The sequence below is a fragment of the Podarcis tiliguerta genome (genome assembly GCF_965153285.1).
Source record: "Podarcis tiliguerta genome assembly, chromosome: 8".
Taxonomy (NCBI): Eukaryota; Metazoa; Chordata; class Lepidosauria; order Squamata; family Lacertidae; genus Podarcis; species Podarcis tiliguerta.
Genome location: NC_139541.1, coordinates 59,847,260 through 59,868,643, shown reverse-complemented (window position 1 = coordinate 59,868,643; position 21,384 = coordinate 59,847,260). Strand labels below are relative to the sequence as shown.

Below are 21,384 nucleotides of genomic sequence, written 5' to 3'. Positions count from 1 at the left end.
TCGGCCCACCTGCCCAAGGCATGTGGCCATTCTTCCCTGCTAAGTGGATGTGTGTACTTGAGGGCACCAGCAGCACAATGCCAAGGGCTCCCCAAAATCTGGCACCAGAAGTCTTCCCACCATGTCATTTTGCTGAATATGTAATTCAAGCATGCATAATCAATCCTTCCAACAGACCAAGGCTATATACACACCCCACATGACTTTCTCCAAAGAATCCTGGGAAGTGTAGTTTGTTAAGGGGTGCTGGGAATTGTAGTTCTGTGAGAGGTAAACTGCAGTATTTGGGGGGGGGGGGAGCTATGTGCTTTAAGGAGTCCCTTACCTTTAGCTTTAGTGTGTGCACAGCCAAAGGTGATAGGTCAGTTGTTATTGGTTGGCATCCATCTATTATTATTTATTATTTTAATTATAATAATCATCACCCCCACATAACAAATAGCAGCTAAGACAGAGAATGGTGGCTTGCCTAAGACCACTGAATGCAATAGTCTTCAACCTCAGACCCACTTGGAGCCCAAACATTCATTTGGAGTCCCATGTCTGTTTTTTTTTTTTTTTTACCACATACTTGTATGGCAGTAGTGCGTCACTCCCATCAAGCTGGATGCAACTGGCGAGTTGATAAGGGTCGTCAGCTGGCCAGGCTGAATTGGGAAAGGAGGAGGAGGGACAGGGTAGCTGCTACATTTTGGACGTCTGCCTGGGTTCCCGAGTGCCTCTTAGCTTGTGCAGCGTACAGGCATTGGTTGCTATACCCTCCACTGGATCAGCCTCTTGACGCCAAGGTAGGGAGCAAAGGCCCTTCTCTCTGTCTGTCTGTCCTGAACCAACCAGCTTGCCCATTTCTACTTTAATATTTGCCGAGTGGTTTACGGGTCACTTGAGCTCTTAAAAAGTTGGGTGCAGATGAAACAAAGCGAGTCCTTCTTAAGAGAAAGAAACATTAGCTGTGTGAGTGACTGGAATGTGGAAAAAACAACAGGAGATGGCTTAGATTTCCGTTGCCTAAAACCTACAATTTTTCATGATTTCAGGGTGGGGGGACAAAATACAAACTCAAGCTATTTATCGAGACAAAGTCAGCACCCCAAAAAGTAAATATGACCCAGAATGGCCATAGCAGTATTTTAGCTAAGCTAGAGGTGGGCAGAAAAAAATAGATTGGAGGGGAAGGTCTCGTAATGGACAATTTCTGGTTCTTAGGATTCTTGCAAAGAATGCTGGACTTAGTAGTCTTTGGTCTGATCTAGCAAGACACTTCTTTATGTTCTAAGTAAACGTATCATTTAGCATGCTCAGTATCACCTGACACTGATTACTTATGCCTTAACTGTTAAGAGATACTGAGTGTGCACTCTCACTTTATAAATTTAACACATGTTGGTGGCCATGAGTGAGGGATTCTAAGCAGAGGGAGGGAGGACTGCAACACATAAAACAGATTATTCTAACCCTGATCTAATCTGCCGGTGGGGCTTAAAAATGGTCAGCAAAGGTAATGTCCAAAAAGGCAGCAGGTGGAGGGAGAAGGAATATAGATATAGAACAGTTGAGGATGTCCTGAGATGGGTACAGTGCTCTGAAAACTCAAAGCAGGAAATAAATGCAAATTATTATTTTATTAAAACATGAACAGAATAAATATCCAGGTTCCAAACATTGTGGTGCAATAGGTTTTGTACTGTATGTTGTGTGTATACGATATTTAGTCAACAAATAGTAACTTTGCACATAATTCTGCTATTGATGGGGATTTACACTGGCAAATTGAGTTGGATGTGCTGGATCCAGATTAATGGCATGTTCCTATACTCAGAAGTAAGTCTCATTGAGTTCAGCGGGTTTATTCTCCAGTTAAGGGGCACAGGATTGCAGTTTAAGTCTGCAAGTCAATCACATTTGGGTCCCATTGACTTAAACTTTTCATATTGATTTAAGTGAGACCAAATTGCCACTTGGTTAGTCTGGATCCAAGTCTATATTCTGCAGTGTAATTAAAGAGTGCATTTGCTTTCAGAAAGTGACATTTTCAATTGGGCTTTGCTGTTGTTTTGGCTAGAAACTTCAGTAGAGAGTTGGAAAGGAAAAGGGGAATCCCTGGGAAATGAGAATGATGGCTCATATAAGCATTTCCTCCAAGGCAGGAATCAGCACCCATCTCCACGCAAATGCTTAGGCAAGCCATATGGTTTGTGCAGCAGTGAATGGTATGTCAGCTAGTAGCCCCATAGATAAGCCTACAGTGAACTTCACATAGTTGATGCTGCTGTTGCTGTTTTGAATAGTTATTGCATTACAGTGTTTCCAAAATTTTTGTTATGTGGATCGCAGTTAGCATGTTTTTGGCTTATATTGGAGACACACACTTCACTCACTCCCACTAAAAATATGGATCCATTTTAGAACGCTAATAAGAGCTCTGCTGGATCAGAGCAAGGGTCCATCTAGGTCAGATTCCTGTTTCTTACACTGGCCAGACAAACGCTGACAAGCAAAACATGGAAGCAAGAATCCTCACCTGTCATTTGCCCCCCACCCCAGCAGCTGTTATTCATTAATAGGTAGACTATATCTAGATGGGGAGGTTCTCTTCAGCTGCCATAGCTAATACCTTAGAGCTCGATTGCACCATCTCCATGAATGTACTTAATGTTCTATGATATAGGCAGATAAGAGCAGTCCTGCTGGATCAGATCAAGAAACCACCTGGTCTACAGTGTTTTATACATCACCAACCGGTAATGCAGGACCCCGTCAGGAAAAAGTGCATCCCTATTCCTCCCAATTGCTGCTCAATGGACACAGAGTAGTGGAGGCATCCAATGTAATGGCTCAAGCTGGAATCCTTGGCACACTTAAGTAAAAGGTAAAGGTACCCCTGCCCATACGGGCCAGTCTTGACAGACTCTAGGGTTGTGCGCCCATCTCACTCAAAGAGGCCAAGGGCCAGCGCTGTCCGAAGACACTTCCGGGTCACGTGGCCAGCGTGACAACGCTGCTCTGGCGAGCCAGAGCCGCACACGGAAACGCCGTTTACCTTCCCGCTACTAAGCGGTCCCTATTTATCTACTTGCACCCAGGGGTGCTTTCGAACTGCTAGGTTGGCAGGCGCTGGGACCGAACAGCGGGAGCGCACCCCGCCGCGGGGATTCGAACCGCCAACCTTTCGATCGGCAAGCCCTAGGCACTGAGGCTTTAACCCACAGCGCCACCCGTGGCACACTTACCTAGGAGTAAATACCACTGAACTCAGTTTACTTTTAAGTAGAAGGGATGTAGCTCAGTGGTAGAGCATCTGCTTTCAATGGAGAAGGTCCCAGGTTCAGTCCCTGGCATCTCCAGGTAAGGCTGAGAGTGTCCCTTGTATGAAACTGTGGAGAGCCACTGCCAGTCAGTATAGATAATGTTGAGGTAGATGGACCAATGGTGTGATTCAGTATAAGGTGGCTTTCCTATGTACATATCAGGTTGTACCATATATTTTTCAAAACACACATTACAGTGCAATTGTAGATGGATCTACTCAGAAGTGTTGTTGTTGTTTTATTTAAAAAAACAGCCTATCGAGTTCAAGAGGCTTACTCCCTGGAAAGTGCCTTAGCATTGCAGTCTCAGACCCTGCTTGCGGCACACTAGCACATCCCAGTTTTGGACTCGCATTGCCTTTACAGATTTTGCACACCGTTTTTGTCCCCAGACCGAAGTACAACCACCACAAAACAATAAAACCAATTTAGGAACAAGCAACCCCACTAGGAAAAGTGTGTGGGGAAGGGGGAACCAGTAGCATCATAAATACAACTCTGGGAAACAGACAGCATGGAAAGCATGTCTAATTAAGTCCGCTTGGGACATTTTCCTAAAGACTGGGAGGGAAGAGGCAGGGAAGAATTTCCAGAGCCTAGGCACACCTCTGGGAAGGTCCTGTTCTGTGTACTCTCCATTTGCACATCAGATGGTGGTAAGATGCAGGGGAAAGCCTCTTCAGAAAGTCTTCACTGGTGAGCAGAGTCCTGTGGAGGGAGCAAGGGGAGGGGTCCTTCACAGACCCAAGCTGTGTACTTAGAACTGGGCTTCAAAAATACACTGAGGGCCACCTTTACCTTTACTAAATAGATACAGAGTCTGTCAAGAAGGAGTCTGTGGCAGTAGCATAGTTGTCCAACAGTCTTCAGAGTCAGCCCCATGCAGAGGATGTTGCAGTGGTCCAACCTACATGTAATCAAAGCATGTGTAGTTGTGGCTCGATCTGCCTTCTGCAAGAAGGGTCGCAGCTAGCACCTTAGTCACAGATACACAAAGCACACTCTGTGGCCACAGCAACAACCTGCCTCCAGAGGCAAAGCTGGGTCCAGAAACACTGTTAGACTGAAAGCCTGATCTTTCACAGGGTGTTCTACTCCATCCAGATCCTTAACGCCTACAAATGTCTGCAGATCAAGTTCCTATTAAAGGCACAGCTACAAAGGCTGGTAAAAAAGTTGGCAACCCTAGCCTAGGACTTTGCTTCCTCCCCATCCTGTTCTAAGAATTGCCAATTGCTTAACCCTCCAGAAATTTGATCTTTATGTCCAGCTCTGAGAGATGCAAGACAGAGAGGCACTTCGGCTATTTCTGGCCTGTAACAAACAGGTTTGTCACCCAGGAGCTCAGATCTCCTTCCCTCCCCCCCCCTCCCCTCAGCGGAGGGAAGGGAAGGTGGACAGAAACAGCTGAGAAACATTAGCAATAAGCCGTCCTGCCTGTGGAGGGTCAGAATCTGTATGCACGCTCAGTTCAGATATCAAATGCAGTCATGCAGCATGTCCCAAGTCATGAAGTCCACACGTGGCAGGCCTTGATGAAAGGAATTATTACAGAAGGGTACACCAACCTTTTCTCTGTGTTGTGGAAGATACGGTGCCTGTCTTGCCCAGAGACACAGCCTATGCTTTCAGTTACACGCAACAGCCTAAATCGTATACTCTATTCTCCCACGATGGGTTTCTGCAAAAAGAACTGTACAGAGCTGGAGTAGCTGAAAGTTTGAGCAGTGAGGGAGCAACTCCCTGGTTCAAATCAAACCACAGCTATGAGCTCCCTTGATTGACCTGGGCCAAGCTACTATTTTAAAGCCTCAGGCCCACCCTGCCAGCTTTGTGCTGTGATAGGAATTTTATGGTCTTAGATATATGGTAATGTTCATAAGCGTACCAACCAAGCACATACATAGATCAGCACAGGAAGGCCAACCTGGAACCATTTTGATTCCTAAACTGAGCAAATCTTTTCTCTGCAAGGTCAAAATGGAAAAGCCTCCCCATTGTCTTTTCCTTCACAAATCCTGTCTTAAGGGTGTGTCTGTGTTTGAATAGGATGTGAGCCTGTGACCTGGCCCAGGAACTAAGTATTTATCATTACAAAAGACTGGCCAGGCTACCCAGGAAATCCAATCAAGTAACCTGCCAGACAGGAGATAAACAAAAACAGCAGAAAAACAATATTAAAATTTCTATTTTGGACCGCCTTTTCTGTGATGTAGGTGTGATGTATTTGAGGGGTGGTCTTAGGTTACACCCCTTCTGTGATGTATGTATGATGTTTCTGGGGGTGGTCTTGATCTACAGGGCGGCAATTTCAAAAGTCTTTATAAGGCCTTGCACGCCATTTTTCTGGGTGTCTCCTCTCTCCTGCAGGTGAGGGGAGCACCCTGTTGCAACAGATCAATAAAGGACAGTAATAATACACAGGGTTGTTGTGAGGATAAGAGGAGGGGGGGGGGAGGACTAAGTATGTCACCTTGAGATCCTTGGAGGGAAAGGTGGGATATAAATGCAACAAATAAAATAGCAGTCGGGGATGTGGGCAGAGGCAAAAGTGGTCAGAGCAATAAATGTTAATTTTAGCTTTGTAAAATAGGCTTGTTTATCCATACAGCCACAAACCCATCCTCTAGCCCCCATCCAATAAGTAAGAGGCATTCACAGAAATCGAAGAAATTCCAGCATGGGCATAGCCAGGATTTTTTTTTGGGGGGGGGACTTTTTTTGGGAGGTGGCAGAACTGATGTGATTAGTCAGGAAGTTAAGTATTTCTATTGTTTTACTTGATCTGGGGGGGACCTCCCCATAGGCATAGCCAAGGGGGGACAACTGCCCCCCTAAATCAATAAAAATACATAACAAACTGAGGTTCTGCCCCCCTTAAGAAAAGGCCTGCCCCCCAACAAAAATGCTGGCTACACCCATGAAGCTCACCCCCCCCAGCTATGCCCATGAATTCCAGCTAGGCAAAAATACCCAAGGAGAGTATGAAGTAGGGCAGGTGAGAGGTGTGGCCTGGGGAGAGGGTGTGGCTAACAATGGGTTGTGGCCTTGAGACAGTCCCAAGGGCCTTAGAGAAACAGGGGTGGGGGGTAGAATGCATTTGGCTCCTAGATTAGGGCTACATCTAAATGCAATTGCAGTTGATAGTAGAGGCATAGGGAAACTTTAGCCCTCCAATGTTGCTGAACTACAGCTCCCATTGCCCCTGGCAACTGGCCATGCATCCTGGGGCTGATAGGAATTGTAGTTCAGCAACATCTGGAGGGCCACAGGTTCCCCACTCTTGTCTCTTTCAAATTCCTCCATCCATTTTGTACAGGAGGCCAGTATATATGTCACCTATGATATTCCTTTACAAAGCAGCTTTCTCCTTAATACGCCTTACAGGCCACGCTTCCGCTCCAATGGCACCCAAGAAGAAAGCCCCAAAGAAGAGCAAGCCGTCGAAGACGGAGACGTCTACGAATGTCACCATGGTAGAGGACTCTTCTCTTGACATTGACCACCATCAGCAGCTGGACAGCTTGTTTGAAAATGGTTCAGGTGGCTTCCTCTGCACTGCCACAGAAGTCACAAATCCTAGCCATGGAACCAGTGTTCTGGAGGAGATGAGCCTCATGCACCAGGAGCGTTTCCTCTGTGACGTCACTATTGTCACAAAAACAAAATCCTTCAGCGTTCACAAGTTGGTCATGTCTTCCTGCAGCGAGTTTTTCAGAAGCCTGCTGAAAAAAGACCCAAACCTTCAACAAGTAGACCTCAAAGATGCCTCCTCCTTAGGCTTGGCTACCGCCATTGCCTACACCTACACCGGAAAGCTGAACCTTTCTCTGTACACCATTGGGAGCACCATTTCCATAGCCAGCCGCCTGAGGATGTATGCTCTGCTCAACATGTGCACCGACTTCCTCATCCAGGAGATGAATGTGGAAAACTGGATGTACATCGCCAACCTGGCAGACACCTACAATCTCAGTCAGGCGAAGGATGCTGCAAGGAAGTTCATCCGGGAATGCTTCCTGGAGTTCTCCGACACTGAACAGTTCATGAAACTCACCTTCGACCAGCTCAACGAGCTGATAATGGACGACAACCTTCAGTTCCCCAATGAAGTGGTGGTCTTTCAGATTGTCATGAAATGGATCGAGTTTGATCCCAAGCGGATCAAACACGCCGCCGACCTCCTGAACAATGTCCGATTTGGCACGATCCCGGCTCACGACTTGATCAACTACATCCAGCCTGTGCCGTGCATGATGCAGAACCCGGAATGCCACAAGCTCCTGGTAGACGCTATGAATTACCACTTGTTACCTTATCAGCAAAATGACCTCCAGTCCAGAAGGACCAAGATTCGAGGAAGCCGTAAAGTGTTGCTCATGGTTGGGGGCCGCCCGTGCTCGGCCGAGAAAGCTCTTAGCAAAGATGTAAGCTACAGAGATCAAGAAGGAAACTGGAATAAGCTAACAGAGATGCCTACCAAATGTTTTAACCAATGTGTTGTGGTGATGGATGGATTCCTCTATGTGGCTGGCGGAGAGGATCAAACTGATGCGCGGAACCAGGCAAAGCATGCAGTTAACAACCTGTGCAGGTAATGGGGAGGTTGCACGTTGATTGACACTGTCTATGGGGTTCCCAAGCAGGAGTCTTCCTCATGCCTGAAATCTTCTAAATCCATGTTGGGGTATCCATGGCCCAACTCCAATTCCTATTATCCCCAGCCATCATGGACAATGGTTTTGGGAGCTGTAGTCCAGCAACGTCTGAAGAGGCCAGCAGTTTTCCAGCCCTGGATATACTGGGGTCACCTGCCAGAGGCACAAGTAGGCAGAACACCAAATGTGAATTTCACCTTTGTACAGTAGACTAGTTTCTGTACACCCAGCCCTCTCTATCCTCCGTCTAGGCGAGCAAGAGGCATTGTCAAAGCTCAAAGACACATTCCAGCCAGAAAAAAATAATTAAAAGGCAGAATGAAGTGGGGCAGGTGAGAGGTGTGGCCTGGAGAGAGTCCCATGGGCCAAGTAGAGAGATCCAGTGGGCTGTACGTGTCCCCTGGGGCTGAGATTCCCCACACCTGATGTATAAACTCCCTCATAGGGCACAGAAAAAGAACCTCAATTAAAAAATAGCATCACAAAATAATAATCACATATAGGAAGGCAGACATAGATCTGAATATCAGTATTGATCTCTAAATGCTTGTGTAATAAGTCATATTTTACGTTGGCTTCTTAATGACAGTCCCGTAGATGTCTTACATACTTTTAAGAGGCAAGGCATTCTAAAGCTGGTGGGGGGGATCACCACTGAACAGGTCCATTTCAGGGCCAACAGCTAGCAAGGCTTGAAGAGTTTTGGGGTGGTGAGATGGACTGAGGTGTATGGAGGAAAAGGCTATCCCTGGCTGCTAGGGCTGCATGCTGCCTCCAGTATTGGAGGGAATGTGCCTCTGAAGACCAGTTTCTGGGAATCACAAGTGGGGAGAGTTGCTGGTGTACCCAGGTCCTGCTTACACTTTCTCCATAGGCATCTGGTTGGCCACTGGGAACAGGCTGCTGAATAGATGGGCATTTGGGCTGATTCAGCCGCCAGACTCTTCTTATATTATGCTCCTATGGACGGGGAAGGTACTTATTTCTAACCCTGATTTTTATTGAGGACAGAAGCCTAAGGCATGTCACAAAACATTATTTCATGGGTGAGAGAGACATTATAATAGACATCCGTTTGAGCCAAAAAATGAAGGGGCACAACAGGCAGAGGAACTTTAGATGTGTTTTGAGGTCTTTTCCCCCAGGGGCACCTAGAAAAAAGGAATGTTCTCTATGACTCTGGGCTTAGTGGTCTTATGGCCCTGCTGCATTTATTTACAGTGGATGCTCGGGTTGCGAACATGATCCATGCGGGAGGCACGTTCGCAACCCGCAGCGTTTGCAACCTGCAGTGCCACGTCTGCACACGTGTGGATCACAATTTCGCGCTTCTGCGCATGCGCCGAAACCCAGAAGTAACCCATCTGGTACTTCCGGGTTTGGCACAGTGCGCAACCTGAAAAAGCGCAACCTGAAGCGTCTGTAACCCGAGGTACGACTGTATTTAGAAAATGTATAACCTGTGACCCCTTAAGTTAACTGGTCTCAGGTTTGCTAGGGACCACTGAGGAGTGGGACCGCAAACTGTTACCCTGACAGCCTCACTAGGCAAACTCAGATCCCCTGCTTCAACCACACATAAGAAGCCAACACAGCAACACCTGTGGTGTCTGCTGGATCAGCCCAATGGTCCATTGAGTACAGCATCCTCTTCTCACAGTGGCCAAGCAGATGCCTGTGGGAAACCCCCAAGCAGGCCCCAAGCACAAGAGCACTCTCTCCTCCTGCAGTTCCCATCAGCTGGTTTTCAGGGGCATTACTGCTTCCAACTATGGAGGCAGAGCATAGCCATCACACTCAATGGTGGCAATGACAAACTCTCTTCCCCTCTGCAGGTATGATCCCCGTTTCGGCACCTGGCTGCACTTGGCCAGCATGTCGCACAGAAGAACTCACTTCAGCCTCAGTGCATTCAATGGGAACCTCTATGCCGTCGGGGGACGTAATGCCAAGGGGACCCTAGTCTCTCTTGAATGCTACATCCCTTCAGCCAACACCTGGCAAGCCAAAGCCAACATGGACTTGCCCCGCTGCTGCCATGCCAGCGTGGTCATCGATGGCAAGATCCTGGTGACGGGCGGCTACGTCAACAACGCCTACTCCCGTACCGTCTGCAGCTATGACCCCGCCACAGATTCATGGCGAGACGGGGCATGGCTGAGCAGCCCCCGAGGCTGGCACTGCGCTGCCACCTTAGCAGACCGCGCCTACGTCCTGGGTGGCAGCCAGTTGGGTCCCCGGGGGGAGAGGGTGGATGTCATCCCTGTGGAGTGCTACAACCCTTCCACGAACCAGTGGAGCTACATGTCCCCCCTGCCCACCGGCTTGAGCATGGCGGGGGTGGCCACCCTCGGTGGGCAGATCTTGGTTGTCGGTGGTTGGAATGAGAGTGGGAAAAAGTACCAGAAGAGCATCCACGCCTACAATCCGGACCTGAATGAATGGACAGAGGAAGGAGAACTTTCCGAAGGCACCGTGGGGGTCTCCTGCTGCACCATCGCCCTTCCGCACTCAAGCACCAGGGGCTCCAGAGCCAGCTCAGCTGCCTCAGCAACGGTCAGCATTTAAGGGTGAGAGGATGGTTGGATGGAATGGAGGAAAGAGTCAGAACTGGCCTCAGCTGGCATGATCAGGGGGTTCACAAGAACGTCGAAATACTTCTTTAAAAATCTCATTTATGCCTTGGTTTTGCCAGCTTCCAGGAGATAAATATTCTACCTGTAGAGCAGGTGTGGGCAGCTCTTGGCCCTCTGTATGTTGCAGAAATACAAACCTCATCATCCCTGGCCACAGGCCATGCTTGCTGAGGCTGATGGGAATTGTAGTTCAGCAACACTTCCAAGGCCAAAGGTCCCCCAAACTTGCTTTATAGAATTAGCACTGTCTTACTGCAACAGGGGAGGCTAACCTGCAGCCCTCCAGGTGTTATTGGACAACCCCCATCCTTGACTGTTGGGGCTAATAGGGTACAAGAGCATCTGGAGGGCTACAAATTAGTTACCCATGTACTATAGATTACCTCACAGAAAAATAAGTAACAGGGCTGAATACAGCACCGCCTTCCCATGGTTTTACTTTAATAACACTTTTAAAGCACAATTTCCAGTCCCTCAAGTGAAACCTGAAGACGTCATTTGAGCTGAAATACAACTCCCCGCCCCTCAGCTTCTACCCCCAAATATCACCACCAGTTTTTTAAAAGAAAGGTGTGACCCTTAAGGCCTACCTTGAATGAACTGCGTCACTGAGATATAGGATTCTTGAGGTCTAAATTAAAAATCTGAAGCACACTTTACAATTTTGTGTTGTGTGGTCTATGTGGTGTGGAACTTTGAAATGGCATTGTGTGTGTTCTGTCAACCAATGACTCTCTTGAAAGGAAGTTCTCAAGGAAGGGATTTAGGCTGCAAATCCTGCACTCTCATACCTGGCTTTGACACTGCCCATTCAGGCCCTTACAGTTTTACAGCCTCCCCATCCCCGGAGAACCACCCATAAGAACAAAAGGGTTTCTCATCAAACCTTTTACATTAATAATAATTTCTCTTTCACACCATGCCTCAAGGAAGTACGTTGCTAGGGGACAGAATAATTATGAGAGGCAAATGAAGCTGAGTTAATTGCAGGGTGGCTGACAGCGCTTTCCCCCACCACCCTGGGCAAAGCGGGCACGTGTGCTTGGAAGTGTTTGTACTGAGCTGAATCAAACACAGGGGATTGTACAATTGTGGTGACAGCCTTTTGTACAAGGCAGTATAAGCCTCCCAAGAAAAAGTGCAACCATTATAGAGGAAGGCACAAGATTTTCCTGTTTTCACACAGGCCTGCCTCGTGCCAATTATGAGGCTGTTTTATACCAGGTCCATCTAACCCAATAGTATCTACTAAGTAAGGATGCAACAACAGGAAATATGTGGATTTCTTTTTAAAATTTCTACAGGTAGCAATAGAAACGGAAGGAAAACGTCCCTCCCCTTGGCAGTCCTTATCTGGATCAGCTCCCATTGCTACTTGCGATTTAAATAGGTGGAAATTCCTACACTGTGTAATTTTGGTGCCAACATTTGTCCTAAAAATAATAATAAAAAAAGATAGGTCTTTCCAGAGCCATTTTCCTATGATGCATTTAGTTGGAGAGTTCAACACTCAACTTGGGCATTCTGTGTCCATAATTAGGTACTCCGCCACTCAGCTACAGCCCCTTCAATTACCATAAGAAATTAAATCTTCCATGCCAGCTCACTTTTGTCTGTCCCCACCTTGACCAAGAGGTGGTATACAGTGGTACCTCGGGTTACATACGCTTTAGGTTACAGACTCCACTAACCCAGAAATATTACCTCGGGTTAAGAACTTTGCTTCAGGATGAGAAGTCGTGTGGTGGCGGCACAGCAGCAGGAGGCCCCATTAGCTAAAGTGGTGCTTCAGGTTAAGAACGGTTTCAGGTTAATAGATCTCCAGAACAAATTAAGTTCTTAACCCGAGGTACCACTGTGTTCCGCTGTTATCACAGCAAGCCTTCAGCTTTCCCCAGTAACTGCACACACATGCTAAAAGCCATCCTCCACGGGCCCTTCCTCTTATCTACCCATTTGGCTCTTAGGTCAGAGCAATTCTTTCTCATTAGATTGGCTTTGAGCTAGCTCCATTTGGGGAGTAGGAAGTCACTCATTTTGTGTGTCTTTGGATGGCACATCTTGTGAAGACTCAGAATATATTTAATTCTCCTTCATGCTCTCACTTGTGCCTTGTGCTTTTCAAGGAGCGCTACTAATTTGATCTCAGGAAACGTCAGGCTGGCTGTCCTAGCCAAGAAGGCCAATGGGTTTTTTACAACCCACCCAAAAAAGAATCACCCACGGTACTCCAGCTGTCTATCAAATATTGAATACAGATCAGAACTGGAGAAAGGGGATTAGTAATAGAATATGCTAAAAGGCAGTCTGAGCAAAGACTCTGCTCCACTACACACAGAGAATACGAATTGAAGTTTTTACAGAATTCAATTTGTTACTAATATCAGACAGAGCACGATCTGAAGACATGTGATGCAGCAGCCATGTTGAAGCTAACTAGGTCTAGGTCTACTGTCAGTGCTTGGACGCAAGAGGATGGGAGCCCTCTATATGCCACTTTGGTTCCTTAGAAGAAAAATGTTAAGATAAAAGTGGTGGCCTGGATGTCAAAATAATGTGGAGCATTTTCCTAGTACAGGAAATGGATTATCATGCATACAATTATCTAAGAAGGTACAAGATCTTCCAAAGTAGAGAAAGGACATGTATTGTTAGCAATGAGCAGATGGCTACTGGGATCACCTGTGTCTTTGATGGCCAGTGGCCTAGGCTGGGGAAACTAGGCCCTTCACGGCCAAGCCAACCACAGGCAACACCTCCAAGCTATTTTTGTAAGAGTGAAAGAGAGCAGAATCAGAAATATTGCCACTTTCACCCACCCACTGTACTTGTGGAGTGTCTCTGTCCTGTTTTCCATCTACCCCCACCCTGCCAAATGATAGGCTACAGGAACTGTTTGAAATCATGTTGTATGTCTATAGCAGCTTTTGCCATGCCTCCGGATTAGGCAGACAATAGCTCCTGAGACAAACATGGAAAAGACAAACAGATATAGTGGCTCAGCAAAGGATAAATGACCACAAAATACACAGCATCAAGTTAAATGGTGGAAAAATTTATTGACTTTTTTATACTGGAAACTTTTCATTTACCAGGAAGGATGATGCCGTCATACTGCAAGAGAAGAAAAGGATTATCAAAATAATTGTGCAAGAAAGACTAGCCACCACCAGGAAATTTTTCCCAAATCATGTCTACGGCAAAGTGATTTGATGCACTGGGAAACAAACTCAGAAGTTAGCAGATTGCACCAGCCCACACATTAGTGATTTTTTGTGGCACAGAAAAAGAACCCATTTCTGATTGGCTGAAAGGCAAGAGTATATTTACAAGCCATTTAAGCAGGAAGAGTGCTATAAAAGAGATGCTTACACATTGTAAATAATGATATTGTCATGCAGAAGCATATTCCAAATACTTTTGAGATGCTGCTCACAACATTTCCCAATACTGTGAAGAACTGTATGAATTGCTCCCCACCCCCAAAATCTCCAGCCACCTTGCTGCAGAATGCACAGGTCACACACATCTTTTACATTTGTTAAACGGAGCTCCATTAGACTAATGTAGGCAAACACTAACAATTCAATGCAGCTCTCCAAAACTGTTCCAAACTACCAGAACTGCTGAAGACTTATGTACTGGGATTCTTTTAGAAGTGGAAGGTAAGAACTGAGCACAATTATTTTATTTAAATACTTATAAACAGCACTTCCATAAAAATTTACACCATACAAAAAATACAACAAAAACAAATAAATTGGAAATTGGAAAAAATCACATTTCAAAGGCCTATCTAAACAACATCCTTTTTAGGAGACATCTAAAAGAAGGCAAGGGTGATTCCTGCCAAACCTCTACTGATGCATGCCTTCCCTCTACAGGGAGCTCTACAGGGCATTGTCTGCCACACTAAAGGCTTGGTCCCTAGTGAAGGCTGGTTGGGCTTCAGGAGTGCGCAAAACACCAAGAAGTGCTCCATCAAATGACCTCAGTCATCTAGGTGGAGCATAAGAGATCATAATTGCCCTTACAGTACTTTGGACCGAAGTTATTCAGGGCTTTGTGAATTAACACAAGAACCTTGAGCTTGGCCAGGTGGCAAAGTTCAACATACCTCTGCTCTCGCTGACCGTTTGACATGGGCCAAGCTAACTGTAAACCCCATCCTAAAGATGCTAAGGCCAGAAACAGTTGATTGCACTAGATTGTACTGTTAAGCCTCCAATTGATTTTGGCATCACTGTACACTTGGGAGAGGGGAGGGCAGGGATTTTTTCTTTTAGATATATTGGTCTAACACAAAGAGGTCAACAAAGTGGACTAAACATGTTTTGCAAGCTTGTTCACAGCTTAAAATGCAGCAAAACCTACCTTCTGCTGGAACCAACGCATGGCTTCCTCCTTGCTGATTCGGTGCTTGGCCCCAATGCTACCAGTTCGGTGCTTCTTGTCAGCAATGCTGAAGCCTGGCCTGCCCAAAACCTGCAGCAGAAACACAAGCCTCGCTGAGTCCTGAAGACCTACCTTTAGAAAGCCTTTTCAGACAGACTTCCATCTTTCATAGTGTTCGAGAAAGAAATTTAAGAAAAGCACCCAAGTTATCCATAGCACCCAAGAAGGGGGTTCACAGCTTCTCACAGAGTAAACACACTGCAGCAGCTGCTAGAGGGTTGAATTTGGATGCAGGACCTGGGTAACAAGGAAGAGCTGGGTGATCTGATGCAAGTCACTCTCCTAGACTAACCTACCTCAGATGTAGGCCTGAAGATTAAAATGCTATGCCCCACTTTCCAACATTAATGAGATAAGCAAAGCCATCATGAGCAACACTTGCTGAGGACTAATTCCTATGCTCCTTTTAAAGAATCTATAGACATAATGTTACATGAACAGCTATTTAATGTATTCATTGTAAAGCCATTTTTTCCCCTGCGTGGCCCCCACAAAGGGACTTAACCCAAAACTGACTATCAAAAAACAGAGCAGAAAACTGACAATATCCTTTTGATTCCAGTATAGTTTAATTACTTTTAAACTATTATATTTTATATAATTTTTAACTTTCTGTGTTTAATTTTTGTAAAAAAAAACAACTGGAGAAAATGAATCTGGGAAATAAATAAATAAATGCAGCAATCTATTTTTAAAACAGTAAGTGTAACAAGGCAACTTTCAGCAAGTCAATTAAAATTATCTTAGGAGCAGTGTCAGCAGTGCTTCACTGGACATACATGTCAATCTCGCCCCAGGAACACACAGTAAACTATTCAAAAAACAATTCTGTTGCAGGCCTGTATGGCTGCAGCAGTAAAGCACAGCAGCAGTCTTTCCAGTAGTGCTTTTCAGTTGATGCTTTTACAATTTGTTCCTATTCAATTCTCACAGCTGCCCTGTCAGCTAAAATAGACTGAGAAAGGAGACTCTTCTCACCCAATAAGCTTGATAAAGTGGGAATTTGAACATGAGCATATCCAGTGGCAAAGTTTGCAGAGTCAAACCACAGGGTTCCCTTTCTACAGCTGTTGCCAGTTGTTATAGCACAGGGGAACAGAGCAGGGAGAGGGCCCACACACATCAAACCACATATTTTGGGCCTACTTAACCTCATACGCAACTCAGGTGTCCATAGATACAAATGTTAACTAGATACAGATTCAAACAATAAAGTATCATGGAATGTTCTGGTCCATAAGCTCTAGCTGGTGCAGAATGCAGCAGCTTGACCACTGATGGGAGCTGAAAGCATGTGACACCTTTGCTAAAACTTCTGCACTGACTCCCTTTATGCTACTTGGCCAGGTTCAAGGCTCTTGTGTTGATCTACAAACCCTGAACAACTTGGTCTCAGGATACCTTAAGGATTTGCTAAGCCCTTATATACTAGGTCAATCACAGAGACCCTCTGTGGAGAGCATTTAGTTTTCTCCTGTGTTTACAGAGGTCCAACTAGTCTCAACTATAAATCAGGCATTTAGTGTTGCTGTTCTTGCACCGTGGAATAGTCTTCCAGGAGAGATTCAGCAGGCATCCTTGCTTCTGACTTTCAGGCATATCTTGAAGAACCTTCTATGCCAATAGGTCTTTGCAGCTGTTTACTTTTATCAATAAATATTTGCTTGCATGCATGCACCAAGTGCACTTGCTGCAACTTAAGTTCAGGCTCCCCAGATTTGTTTTAGGGCAACAGCCCCTCTCTTGTGTGTCCAACCATGCAGAAAATGGCAGCTACCACTGCAGTGGCACCAAGGCTCAGAGTTAGTAAGACTGACAAAACAACTCTACAGACATGACCTCTGGATTACAGCCTAAGAATGCAAAAGGGTAAGCTAAGTATACAAACCACATAGAAGTCCAAGCCGTAGATACCAATACTAGGATCGTATTTAATCCCCAGATCAATGTGCTCCTGGATTCCAAAGCCAAAGTTGCCGGTGTCAGAGAAGTTATTCTTCCTCAGCTCGTATTCTCGCACCTGAAACATTGACATCAGCTTTAAGCTTTGACATTTTCTGCCTTGTGTGTGCCAAGTTCTCTTAAGAAAACATCCAAATACAGCAAGGACAGCACTTCACCTTCAACCCTTTCTCCAAGATCTCCTCAGCTTTGGCCCCGCGTACAGTGCAGTGAACGGCTATCTTCTCATTTCTCCTGATCCCAAAGGACCTGACTGTGTATCGAGCTGAAGAAGAAACACAACTTTTCTTAAGTTTGCTCAAAGGGTCAGCAAAAGGACACATATGACATGGCATATTCAAGGAAAACAAAAATATGGTGGTCAGAAATGTCCACCAAACACCCAGCTCCAAGTTTAAGATTACAACTTCCAAACAGTAGGTCCACATCTGCAAACAAGCTATACAGAAAACTTGTTGACAGGCCATGTGACAGCAAGCACAAAGAAGGGAAGGCATGCATCACTGCTGATCAGGAAATGGGTTTGAGTGGCAATTCCCCAACAAAAACACCAGCTGTAAGCAGCCCCAGTCAATGGCTTAAACTTCTCCCAACCTAGTACTCACCATGTTTTTGGGCAAGTTCCATTACACTTACCCACTAGCTGTGCTTAGTGAGGCTGCTGGAAGTTGCCGCCCAAACTTCTAGAGAGCACTAGACTGAGAGGCCTGAGCTAAAATCTACTTTTGGTAATACTGATAGGCTAACTTAAGAATCCAGTTCTCTTTTTTAAAGGTTTCTAGAATTCATAGTTAAAGGGAAGTCTGCAAAGTACAAAGACCTGGGCACTACAGAACAGAAAGCATGAAATGTGGATTCCAGTTCAAAATCAATCCAATTTGATGTACTGAGAACTATGAGGTGGGTCAACCCATTCCGACTTCCTGCCCTGGGGCAATCACCTTTCCCTATTCTTTTGCTCTAGTCACCATGCTGTGCATGCGTTAAGCTGGACCAGGGTGCCCACCCACACAACAAAAAGAGAAGTCTGGGCAAGGGGAAGCAAATGAAGTTTCCAGACCACTGATGGTCTTAAATAACTTTGGAAACACTACTATACATCCTGCACGGAAACTGATCCTCCTTGTTTTTTAAAAAATAAAAATAAAATGGTATGAATAAAATTTCAGCCTTCTTGCTCTAGAAACGTCAGTAACAGTCTTCCAAAAAAGCTTACCTTTGGAGAAAACAGGAGTCTGGCCTGTGAGCTGCTCCAGCACTTTGGCTGCCCGGGTGAGCCTGTCTCCACTTTCCCCAACACAGATGTTCAGGCAGAGTTTGCGGATGCGCAGCTCCCGCATGGGGTTCTCCTTCTCACCCTTGTCTTGTTGCTGTGCAATGGTGGGGGAAAGAAAGCAGTTAAAACCAGCGACAGCTTTTCCCTATACCCAACTCACACGGCATAACACAAGGGCTGGGACAAGTTTTCATAAGACGCTTAATGTTTACAAGCATATCTTCTGTCCCCATGTTGGCAATTTAGCATGAAACCCTAGGCTGGGGTGGCAAATGTGTGCCCCACCCCACATTATGTTAGACTCCAATTCCCAACAGTCCCAGCCTGCATGGCCAATGGTCAGGAATGATGGGAGTTGCAACAGCCAGAGAGCCAAAGGTTCCTCATCCTTGCCCTGGACCCTAAAAGGCCTTCAAGTGGCCACTCCACCCCTCTTTGTGGTATTCACCATAGTCATCTCTCATTATTGGAATTTAGAAAGATTCCTGAACTAGACCCTACCCTCTCCAAATGTTATGGCTTACCAATACTGTTGACACTGCCCATCCACGTGAGGAAAAGGGCCAAATTACCATCAAACTCCTTTGTCTGCCCAGTCCCCTTACTCTGCTCTAGTAGGCAAGCTTCAAGAAAATCAGCCTACTAGCCAACAAAATGTGATTAGTACAGGCTTTTGAAAAATCCTATCCTAAAGCCTTTTCTTCCCTACTGGAAGCCTTCCAATACCCCAACATCAATATATGTACCACCACTATCACACGAGCACCTTATAGAGTAGAATAAGCAGCACCATGAGAAACACAGTAATTGTTAAAATGGTTCCTAATTCTGGATGTGTTTCAAAGTTTGAGGTGTTTCTGTAAAAACCTGTTGGTAGCTTCCCTAAGTAGAGTTTTAATAGGTTGTTCATAAGCATGGCTATAAACGAAACTCAGCAAGAGGTAAATACAATACTGAGTGATACTTTACAAGGGGTAACTGCAACTTACAGTATCTTTAAAATATAGTGAAGCTGGTGACCAATACACAAAGGTAAACACAACAAGAACCAGACATGCAACAGGTTCTGGTTTGTTTTTAACATCATGAATTTGTTTTAGCCCTGTTTTTAGTAATACTGACTTTTTATACCTGTCATTTTTGTTGTTTGTAAACTACTTTGGACAGGCTTTGCCCAGAAAAAGCACAACAAAAACAACAAGATAGCAAACAGTCTAGCCTTTCCCTAGACTTCTAGCATGCTAGGTAGAAATATTCTAAACTAGCCTTTCAAACAACATACCAACTTTATGTGTGTAATGAACTTTTCTTGCATGAGGTATTCTATCCCTCCTGCCCTCCCCCCCCCCAAAAAAAAACCCCTTCAGCCTTGAGAGAATTACATCTACAGAATTCAGCAAGCGAAGCTTTTTCAAGCATGGAGACAAAAGCAACAGGGCAAATTGCACTGGCTGCTTTTCTTGTGTTATCGTGCTGTTCTCAAAGAACCCAAGTTGGAGGGAGGGGGGAGAAGAAACAAAAGGGAGAGCTGGCAACCACCTATCACCCAAGGAAAAGCATCTTGGGTTAGAAAATGCAGCCCCAAAGAAAGTGAAGTTTGGGGGATGCACTGATTTCCCGGAGCGCGCACCCCAAAGAGAACCGAGTGTGGAATGGAGGATGGGAATCAAACATCCCATCAGGCCCAGTCAGCTTGCCCAATGGTCAGAGATAAGAGGGCCTGGAGGACCACAGTACCTCCAGACCCACGTTTAAGGCCTCTCCAAAGGAGGAAGCTCGACTCCTTAGCCTGGTTTAGCCACAGGGCCAACTATTCCTACGGCCCTCCTTCTCCGCCCGGCGAGACTCTCGCCGCTTCCCAAAACGGCCCCATGGAAAGCCCCCAGCCCTTCGCCGCCGCGTCTGAGTAAATTCCTGCCCAGAAGGACTCGGACGCGGAAGGATGGCGGCGGATTCAAGGGATCCCTCCGTGCAGCTCCTCAAACACAAGCTACTCACCGCCATCTTGGAGGCGTGGAAGAGAGCGCGATAGCCCCGGAACGGGATCTTAAACGCCTAAGCTGCGCTGGACTGCCACAGAGAAGGGGAGCTAGAAGGCTTGCTTGAAGGGAGCGTTGCTGCCCTCTGGAGGCTGGAGGGAAGAACTGCACGCGGTCCCCATCAATGGATAACGACGCTGTGTTAATCGGCCGCTAGACGAGGGCGGTCGCTTACACATCGCCAAAAAAACATGACACGGATTTGCATGAAAATTGCATCTGCTGTTTTATATGTGCAGATGCAAACATATTTGAATAAGATTTGCTTCCAGTACTTTATATGTGCAGGTGGAAATTTAGACATCATTACTATACTTTCAGCAAAAATGTGATACATCTCACTGCAGAAGAGAAGACTGTCATAGAATCATAGAATTGTTGAGTTGGAAGGAACCCCAAGGGTCATCTAGTCCAACCCCCTGCAATGCAAGAATCTCAGCAATCAGGCAAGCTTTGTATCTGCTCAATGTGCTGTCAAGGTGCTGCTAGCTGTGGATGGGCAACTTCTAGGCCCCTCCAGCTCTCCCTTGTTAGGGTTATTTATTGTTAAACTGAAGAATTTATCCTTAGGACTGAACAGCCTTTCAACCTGAGAAGTCCTTTAAACAAGACTGTGACCACCCTACACAAAACTCTGTGGTTTTTGGCTGTAATAGACTAAGGATTGTTTCAACTAAGGCCACATCCACACCATACATTAAAAGCAGTATCATACCACTTTAAACAAACATGGCTTCCCACAAAGAATTCTGGGAGCTGTAGGTTGTTACTAGTGCTGAGAGTTGTTAGGAGACCTCTAGTCCTCTCCTAGAGCTACACTTTTCATAATGATTTAAAAACGCTGTTTCACAGGGAACTCTGAGAAGTAAATTAAGAGGATGCCGTATTGGAGTAGTAAGTTGAAATAAGCAGGTGTCTTGTCAGCAGTCTAGCTGCAGCATCCTCTGATTTAATAGACATTCTCCCCCTCTCGAGGAATTTTAGCTGTGCAATGAGGGAATAGACAGCCAGTGTGGTACACTGAGACTAAGACCAAGGAGACTTGGGTAC

General features: G+C 45.8%; 2 protein-coding genes across 3 annotated transcripts; one reads left to right on the top strand and one right to left on the bottom strand.

The window, feature by feature from the left end:
- Positions 1–623: 623 nt before the first annotated feature.
- On the top strand, positions 624–11,261 carry LOC310684322 (kelch-like protein 31). Of its 2 annotated transcripts, none has more exons than XM_083455273.1 (3): positions 624–788; positions 6,696–7,902; positions 9,802–11,261. In XM_083455273.1, the coding sequence occupies exons 2-3, from the start codon at positions 6,713–6,715 to the stop codon at positions 10,532–10,534; spliced, it is 1,923 nt and encodes a 640-aa protein (XP_083311399.1). In that variant the 5' UTR covers positions 624–788; positions 6,696–6,712; the 3' UTR covers positions 10,535–11,261. The 2 variants fall into 2 exon arrangements, with proteins under 2 accessions (XP_083311399.1, XP_083311400.1); XM_083455274.1 differs by lacking the exon at positions 624–788 and adding an exon at positions 5,685–5,739 and having other exon boundaries at positions 6,672–7,902.
- A 2,380-nt stretch (positions 11,262–13,641) lies between these two features.
- Positions 13,642–21,358, bottom strand: RPL11 (ribosomal protein L11). Its single transcript, XM_083456269.1, has 6 exons — positions 20,294–21,358; positions 18,236–18,389; positions 17,178–17,284; positions 16,946–17,077; positions 14,977–15,087; positions 13,642–13,716 (listed from the first exon to the last, which is right to left on the bottom strand). Exons 1-6 carry the CDS (start codon positions 20,297–20,299, stop codon positions 13,687–13,689), a joined length of 540 nt encoding a protein of 179 aa, XP_083312395.1. The 5' UTR covers positions 20,300–21,358; the 3' UTR covers positions 13,642–13,686.
- Positions 21,359–21,384: the final 26 nt, after the last annotated feature.

Bases quoted from the DNA above. Each gene is read 5' to 3' on its own strand.
- LOC310684322 (XM_083455273.1), top strand. From the start codon at position 6,713: ATGGCACCCAAGAAGAAAGCCCCAAAGAAGAGCAAGCCGTCGAAGACG. The intron at 7,903-9,801 runs GTAATGGGGAGG...TCCCCTCTGCAG, and splicing joins GCAGTTAACAACCTGTGCAG to GTATGATCCCCGTTTCGGCA.
- RPL11 (XM_083456269.1), bottom strand. The intron at 17,078-17,177 runs GTGAAGTGCTGT...TCAATGTTTCAG, and splicing joins TCTTGGAGAAAGGGTTGAAG to GTGCGAGAATACGAGCTGAG. The intron at 15,088-16,945 runs GTTTGTATACTT...TTTCTGCTGCAG, and splicing joins ACGGCTTGGACTTCTATGTG to GTTTTGGGCAGGCCAGGCTT.